Source organism: Cimex lectularius, unplaced genomic scaffold (genome assembly GCF_000648675.2).
Source record: "Cimex lectularius strain Harlan isolate CLEC.00 unplaced genomic scaffold, Clec_2.1 scaffold89, whole genome shotgun sequence".
Lineage (NCBI taxonomy): Eukaryota > Metazoa > Arthropoda > Insecta > Hemiptera > Cimicidae > Cimex > Cimex lectularius.
In genome coordinates, this window is record NW_019392722.1 from 674,741 (window position 1) to 683,614 (window position 8,874).

At 34.1% G+C, this 8,874-nt stretch overlaps 1 protein-coding gene across 3 annotated transcripts in view; it reads left to right on the forward strand.

Moving 5' to 3' along the window:
- The window catches only part of LOC106663669 (disintegrin and metalloproteinase domain-containing protein 10), a 179,710-nt gene extending 176,550 nt beyond the window's left edge, over positions 1-3,160 (forward strand). For 2 of the 3 annotated variants that reach the window (XM_014388678.2, XM_014388680.2), the window contains exons 14-15: positions 1,878-1,970; positions 2,021-3,160. In XM_014388678.2, coding sequence (XP_014244164.1) covers positions 1,878-1,966 — 89 coding nt within the window. In that variant the 3' untranslated portion in view covers positions 1,967-1,970; positions 2,021-3,160. The remainder of the gene's footprint in view (positions 1-1,877; positions 1,971-2,020) is intronic. The other variant, XM_014388679.2, reaches the window with a different exon arrangement.
- The last annotated feature ends 5,714 nt before the right edge of the window (positions 3,161-8,874 follow it).

Here is an 8,874-nt window from a genome sequence, read left to right on the forward strand (position 1 = left end):
CAGGGTACACTAAAATTGAAAAACTCGTAAAAAGCACCCCCTTCGAATACCACCAAATCCACAACATTACCTTCTTGGATGTAATCCTGCTTTTAGAGTCCTTTACAATGGTTTGCATCATTTTCCCCTGGATTTCCTAGGAATAGTGTTAAAGTGCATTTACACGTGAGAGCAGGTGTAAAGGCCTCTGAGAGTTCTCGTCAAAAGTAGAGGGGGAGTGTTCTGAGAGATGCAAAGTTGCATCTTCCTTGTTAGCTTAATTTAAAAAAAAAATTGAATTTGCTGAGAGTAAAACACCAAATTCAATTTTTTAAAAAATGGACCCACAAGAATGTTTGCAATCTCTTTAAGCATACAAATTGAATCCAATTCTTTTGGAACGTCCTGAGTACAGATTTTAAAAATATAGTTTAAAACAACCTTGTGATGGAGAAATTAGCGACAGACTTCAATTGTCTGGCTCCTGAGATTAATCATAAGGTGACTATAAGATGCTCATGAACAGAATTGCTTCACTCATTGCAGTGTCTTTTTGTTTTAATTATAGACTCCACTAATTCTACCAGCAGTCCAACTTCTGAACTGAAATTCTTCAAAATTTCCTAAATACTGGGTGTCTTCCAATTCCCATGGTACTGCTTTATAACAAAAGTAATAATGCTACTGCAACTTCTCTTTTCGTGTTAAAGACGTCTTGTCTAAATCACTCTCAGAACTGTCCAGTAGACTCGCAAAAATTGTGATGGAGACTTATGTGAACATCGGCTGTGTGTTCCTCTCATGTGTAAAAGCACCTTAAGAAAGGCTCCACTTTTCATTCCCAGATATCAATCTTTTTTCTTTCTTTTTTTATGCCAGGCTACCAACAATGGAGCCATAATAACGCACATTTGTAGCTATCGGCTACACACTAATTATATACAATATTTACAGAAGGGAAAGAAACCCATTTCCCTAAAAAATTGCTCAAAGTTTGTCCTTATGTCGGGTGCCTACTACTCCCTGTAAGGAGCCAAAGCGTGGCACTCCTTGGCCAAGTGTAACACTGAGTAACCTTTTTTTACAAGATAAATTATCTCATTTCATAGTTCAGTGTCGGTTATTATGATGCAGTATCTGTTATTTGTGACAAAATCTTCAATTTGGTCAACAACAGTTGAAGGACAACCTAAGGCTGCATCTTTAAATCAGAATTTCTGCTTCTTTGCTGAACAAACAAGCTAGACTTGGTTTCTCCAAAATCATCATCAAACACATCACGAAATTTCCTACCTTCTGAGCTGTGGGTTTCCGTTTTCATCCCTTTTCACAGTGTGAACCAACAATGTCTAAACATTGCTTGAAAACACAAGAGAGATAAAATCAGATTGAATGCTGTAGATTTATTTTATAACCCAATATATAGTTCAATTTGGCCTATAATGTACTGTTACAAAGATAGTAAAACGTTTTGAAAAGGCAATTTTTTTATACCTAAAAAAATAGTTTGTATCTCACCTTAGTAAAGAAAATAGAATAAATCATAGTTGACATCATAAAAAGGAATAAATAATAATATGAATTTTGTCTGAAAATGGCAGTAGTGTTTAAAATCAAAGTTAGTGGGTGTTTTTGGTAATAGTAAATAATACAATTTTAAATGTTTTGTTTGTCTTGGAAACAGTGCAGCTATTGTATATACGCTTCTTATCATAATGATGATAATGTGTACTGTTAGATGTTTATTTATTTTGTTGATACATGGCAAAACAATTGCCTATTTCTTTGAATCATTATAAAGTTGCTAGCGTGTTTGTTCCACAGTCAAAACATTCCTTAAATAAAATTGATTAAATACTGTGATGTCTCGGTTATTTGTAACTTACTTTTTGTTTCAGCTTCGGCACCACCAGCAAGCCGTTCTGATCTCTATGCGGGTGCTTATACGGATAGAAACACATTTCATATGAGACAGCACAAAGTTTGACGGAGTGAGTTTCATATGGACCCTACAGCACATATAATTAAATTGTTCATAAAGAATTTATTTGCAGGTATGACGGATACCTGGGCCAAAGAACTCTTGTCATTTATTTTCAAGATTGTGAAAGTGTTGTGTAGACGTATTGTTTCAACGCCACGTTGTGCTGTCATTTACTTCTAAGACAGACATATTTGAACTGATATAAATAGTTAAAAATATATAAATATATATATATATTTTGGAAACTTTATCTCTTATAATAATTTTAACGTGGAGTCATTTGCTCTAAGACTCTAATTTTATTATTTTTTATTATTGTATTTATACCTTCTTTTTAAGTATTTATTTAGACTTTTTTTAATTGTTTCTGTCAGAAAATTTTCAGTACCTCATGTTTATGTTCTCAAAAGCGCTAGTTGACGCTAGGTGTAAGCTTTATATTTGATGATGTACAATGGGCGAGTAGCTATAAAAGAAAAATTGCAACAAAAAATTACAATGTAAAAACAGAAAGCTTTCAAGATTTCTGAAGTATTTAACCAAATTTGCCCAGTTGTAGGTGCATCAGTAATTTTATAATTATATACATATATATAAATATATAAATATTGTATAGGTCCAAAGATTATTTTACAGTCAAGGGTGTAATTTTATTGTAAGATAAAAAGTTTGAGTATGTGGACAAGCTGCAATGCTACAACTCAAAACATATCGTGTTGTTCAGTTTAATTATCATCCAGAATTAAATGTCGATAAAAAAATTAGTTAATGACATTTAAGGCATTATGTATTAAGTTTATAATATCCAGGCAAAATATAAGGCTTCCACAATTTCATACAAAATATATAAAAAATATTTAAAAAACTTCAAAAAAATGTTGTATAAATGTAAGTAGCTTCTTGACCAATAACGAATTTAATTTTGTTTACAATGTTTTAAAGATGGATGTGACATTTGCTTTATTTTTGTAATACCAAAATGTGCCCATTAAATAATTTTACCTTTTATTTTCAAGTCAAATGTATTTTCCATTTAATAAATTGTCATAATATTAGAATGTATAAACAATCTCCTATATTTGTACAAATAACTATTGTTGACCTGCAATTTTCATTAATTAATTGATCATAATTCTGATTATTGTGTACATTCTTTGTTCATGTAGACACTAAATAAAGTTGTTATTTATTTGGGAAGTTTACATATCTGTCTATCCTATTGTAAATTATATCTTTTACATCTAATCTGTTTTTCGTGATTTGTATTATTTTTTAAGAATTTATTCCACATCTACTTTTATTTCATGCTTATTGGACTATTCAGGAATGAAAATTCACAAGGAAAAAAAATATTTTTTCAGACAGATTAATTCGGGCAAAGTATTGTAAAATGGTTTTTGTCCCCTTGAACATGTACAACAGGTAGTTGGACATTAAACCCTCATTTATGAAGGAATTACGACTAGATTAGATTAAATTGGTTTCTTTACGACCTGCACACCTCAATTAGTATTGGCCTATTGTGCATCTCCATGTCAGAGCTCCGTACAAAGCTTAAGACTTTTAGCCAGATACTAAAGCTTTTTCAAGAACTACCCTGTGTATCCTTCAGCCTGGGTTTTTCCTCTTCCAGGATTAGGAATCTTAGCCTAAATAAGCCTTCACACCAACAGAGAATATGTTCTGTTCTCTTCTTCTTCCTAGCAATATGTACATAGAATTCTGCCACTCTAAGTCTGCGTCTGGAGCCTGCAGTGTCCAGTTAGCAGTCCAATTATTCTATTCCTAACAGGTACTAGTTATGGTAATTATGCTGTTAGTTTCTGTGATAGTCCTTTAATTAATTTTTTTGCATTCCTTTGTCCTGGGCTATAATCCAATTGAACCGAGAACTTATTTTTAATCCGTAGTATGATGGATCCACATTTTTGGCAGTTTTATATGCCAAAAAAGGGTTCAGGGTCAATAGGCTTCTTAATCAAATTTTCCTTGCCCAATTTATGGGTCTCATTGTTGCCCCTTCTGCCTTGATATCCAAGCAAGGGTAATTTTGCTGTTTTCCTCTGTCTGACACAGTTTCTAATTTCAAATGACTTTGGACTTTACCACTCAACTTTCTTTAATATCAATTAATTTAAAAAAAAAAATCATAAAACTCCTTGTAACTCAATACTCAATTTCTTTTCAAATAAAATTTTGTGCTTGGATTTCATTGCAAATGCAGAATTGATATCAACTTCATCTTGTTGTCTCCTCTGCAGTATACATAAAATCCCCATTCATTGTTTTATTTTTGGCATCTGAAGGTGGCTCCAAACATACTCGCCACATACCGATTGCTGTCGAACGTTTGCTCTTCTTGAGATGCTCATTCTTGCCATTCACCAAGTAGCATGCCTGTGTACCACAAGCAGTCTGTGCGGAAACAGCAAATAAGTATTTTCCAAGTGCTGTGCGAGTCCTCAACTTACATGGGGATGGACAACAGTGAAACTGTTATTGCTGCAGCTGGGGTTACTTTTTTTTGTAGTTGCTGCAGTCACAAAGTACTGTTTCCCCATCTTATTTTAATCCGTTTCCACACATCAAAAACCTTATTCCGATTTTTGTGATTCAGAAGAGTACCAATTTATTGGTTCCATTCCTGACAAAAACAATGCTATGATGTTCTTTCATTAATACATCTATACTAGTTAGGAATCTTTTATTATTGAAAAATAAATAGTCGTGTCGATTGATGATTAAAGTTGAAATCTGTACAGTACAGTTGATTCCCGAATGTGTGGATGCTTTGAGTTGGGCTTTTCACGAATATTTGTGCACTTTGAAGCAAGCAAGCAAAACCAACAATTAGCTGAGCATGGCAAGAACCAAATATTGTTGCTCGGTGAATAACTGAGCACTTATCCCCACTAGTCGGGATTCGGTGAACCTTTGCTCGGCATTCGGCAAATGTCTGGAGCTGCCTTTAATTATTCACAGCTCTCTTCCTTTCCATTTCCTCCTCTGAAGAATTTATTAAATAATCCTTGCATCTTGTTCTCTTTTCTGGGTCTAAAGTGGACTCTCTTTACTAACCTCATTTACTCCTGACGAACCAAAAAAAAAAAAACACCTTGAATCTCCATTTGTTTTATGCATGTGCAAAGTGGGCAAAATTTTGCTTGCAGTTCTTTTTATATTCTGCATCTGCATAATTGATACAGTCTCCTTCATCTCATATTCTCCTCTGCAGCATAAACAAGCTCCCCTTTTGTCATGTTTTCTTCTCCACATCACAGTTCTTTTCCACAACAACTGTCTTCCATCTCATTTTCTCTTCTGAAGAATTTATTAAAACCACCTTACTACTCGTTTCCTTTTCCGCATTTGAAGAGTGGACTTAATTCCCTTTAATCCCGTTTTCCAATCTGCGGCATATATCAACTTCCCTTTCATCACATTTTCTTTTCTATCTCCAAACATTGGACCTCCCTTCCTTCTCATTTCCAGCATTGGCTGATTTTTCATGGTATATCCCATCCAGAATGTGATCACATTAGTAATATGTATAAGCTACAAATAAAAACAAAATAATTTCTTTTTTCTGAAAAATTTATTAAACTCTCATTTTCTCTTTAGTATAATAGACTAAACTCTTTTTGTATCTCTAAAGAAAAGAAATGTGGTGACTTTTACTGGAATTACTGCAGAAAGAGAAGTATGAAGAGAAAACTGTGCTTAATAAACAAAAACAGAAGGCAGAAAGTTGACCTCAATGATTACACCTTCTGCTTGTTAGTAATTCAACTTGCCGAATGAAGAATCTTGAGACTGAGACGGGAGACTTGAACAAGGAAGAAAGATGTGACAAATGCAATGCAAATCACGGTTATTACTATATATTAATTATGCTATAAAAATAAGGGAAACGACAAGAAGTGTGTACAATAGATTGAACGGAATAGCGAAAGTGGAATATGGACTTAGCACAAAAGCGCTCTCCACAATCTATAAAAGTGTCTTCCTCCCAATAGCAAGTTATGGTGCAGCCGGATGAGTCAAACGACTACCAAGCAAAAGCAAAGCTATAATAGAGCAAAGCCAACAAATAGCTCTTAAAAGAACCACAAAAGGGTACAGGACGATTTCAACGCCATACAAGCAATTGCCAACGCACCGCCAATAGATCTTGTCCTTAAAGAAAGGGTGGTCATACACCAAAAAAAAAAAAAAAAAAAAAANAAAAAAAAAAATGAGACAATTGATATAGGAGCAAGTCAAGGAGAAATAGACTGGTTCCGAAGCACAACTGGAAAGGAGGCGAAAGAATACTTGGAAAAAATGACAAGGGCAGCATGGCAAGAAAGTTGGACAAACAACAATAAGGGTCGGCTGACATTCAAATTTTTCCCCAGAGTTGAAAGGAGACAAAAAGCAAAATGGCTACACCCCGATTGACTACTGGACCACCCAATGCTATCAGGACATGGAAACTTCGCAAGCTATCTCCATAAATTTAAGAAAAGAGACAGCCCCGTTTGCAGCACCGAAGAAGATACCAAATTCAATGCAGAAAGAGAACGTTTGCAAAAGACCATTACCTCATCAGGATGGCCGCTTAATCCCCATAAACCAGTATGTGATACCAAATCATTTGCAGCACTAAAAACTTTGCCTCAACTATGCTTAAATGAACAAGTCCCTATTTATTCTGCTAAGTCCTAAATATTGTTGTTATTGTTAGAGTTTTATTACAGTTATTTATTTATTTATTGCATAATTAAACATAGGTTTAGGTTTAGGGTTCCAGGCTGTTTTCCTCTTCTTAGTAAGAAAATTTTAGATAATATAAATTTACAGAAAAGAAAATCAAGAAAATGTAAATGTGCAAGGGGAAACCAGCAAGGGAAGATCTTTTGTTTTAGGTTTTAAAATGAAAATATTGTTCCTTCGAAAACCGACCAGTGGTCTCACCTGAAGGGAGATCGTTGGGAGGTAATTTTATCCCATTTATTTGAAATCCCTTAGATATATAAATTCGATTAACTTAAAAGCGTTTGTCCGCCAGTATGGGGTCTTCCTAGGGTACAGTGGAGTGGTGGAAAGGGATAAAAAAAAGTTATGTTACTATCTGTGTGGAAAACCAGTTCATTATTCTTGCTTATCGTCTCAGGTACTGATTTCCCCTAAAGATTACTGTTCACTTACAGCTTCACCAGATGGCTGAAAATTAAGAATTCCAGAGCATAAAAATCTACTGCCTATTATAGACAAAAAGGGAAAGGAAAGATCAAGTAGAACATTAGATCAAAATGGGGGCAAAAGATCGGGTAGCTCTGATTTAGACTTGAACTATCATGAGTCCAAGCCAGAGGTGTTACTGAGCAATCTCTTACAACACAAAATAAGTAGTTGGACTGTGAGATAGGAGAAAGGCGTATATTTTACGATAGTCCCGCTTCAGAGTTGGATGGATTGATGAGCTGGGATTTGTTAAAAAAAAAAATTAGGCCTTGACATACATCTTAGTCGGGGCTAACTCGAAACCATTTTTTGCCGAGCTAAAATCAATCCACGAAATAAACCAATTTCCAATCACTGTCAACCTGAAAAATAGTAGAATTAGAAAAAATTTAGTCCATGGTGTTTTCCAAAGTTTAAACTTAAAAGAAGTAATTTAATAAATTGAGAAGTAACTTTTGTGAGGCAAATGGCGAAACAGCATTCATGGAGGAGAAAGAAAGATTCGATTCATCCTATCAACCAAAATCTACCCAGAAACTTGAAACAGCCGATAGAAAAGAGAGTAAGGCAGGTGGTACAAGGTAAGGGATTCAGAAGAATTTAATTCGAGAAGAAAAACAGGCTCTAAGAGAAAACACCTTCATTGTGTCGTAACGCCTGTCTTCCCCCATCCACTTCCCATAGTGAATTTATGGAAGGAGACTCAAGCCGACAGAAAGAAAACTCCTCCATTTTGCTAGTTATGGAGGTGTTCTTTTCGTCAGGTCTCAGGGAAGAATCACAATTAATGATCCAATGGATGAGACTTGTCGCTCAAAACAGAGTTCGACAGTTTTATGGCCCTATTTTCAGCAAGTTTGGGTAAATAAAAAAGTGTGTATTCATCCAGAGTATAAATTCTCTTTTTGGGTTGGAAGCCATCGCTGAAATCCGATTTCTTAACACAAGGGACAGTTAGCGATAAGAGAAAACAATATTGCACATTCATCATTATAAAAGTCCCGGGATTGAATCTAGCAGTCCTGCATTCAAACCCAACATATGTAAAATAGGCTTTTTTTCACTGGAACCCTTAGGATTCATAGAACCTCATAGTTGAAATATCCTCGTTGGCATTGATAAACTGAAAAAGCTCCTTGACCGACAAATACTAGCTGAATTCTAAGGAAACAACTTGGAATATATTGCCCATTGTATTTGTCCTTACTTGCACCAGTACAAAGTGCTCTTGGAAAACAAAATTTTTTTTATTTAATTGATTGTTATTATTACTTAATTTATATACTTTTCTACAAACATGTTACAAAAATTTGAAGAATGACAATTAACAGAATATATACTTTTTTTTAGTTAACTTTACTGGAAGTATATGACTTATGTACGATAAAGTTAACTGCAAAAAAAAAAGTAAATAAATAAACAAATAAAAATAAAATGAAAATCCATTGATCATCATAGTAACATTGTGTAAAATATTGAAAAAAAAATCTCCTTATCACCTTACACTTGGTATGAGGTCTATAATGATGAAGTATGAGAGAGCAAAAATATTGAAAGAAAATTTCTCCTAGCAATTTTTCAATACACATTGGTGATGATTTTTTTTTTAATAAAGCAAATTGATAATAGGTAGTACAAATAATAAAGCAAATTGATAATAGGTAGTACAAATAAAGAATGACAAC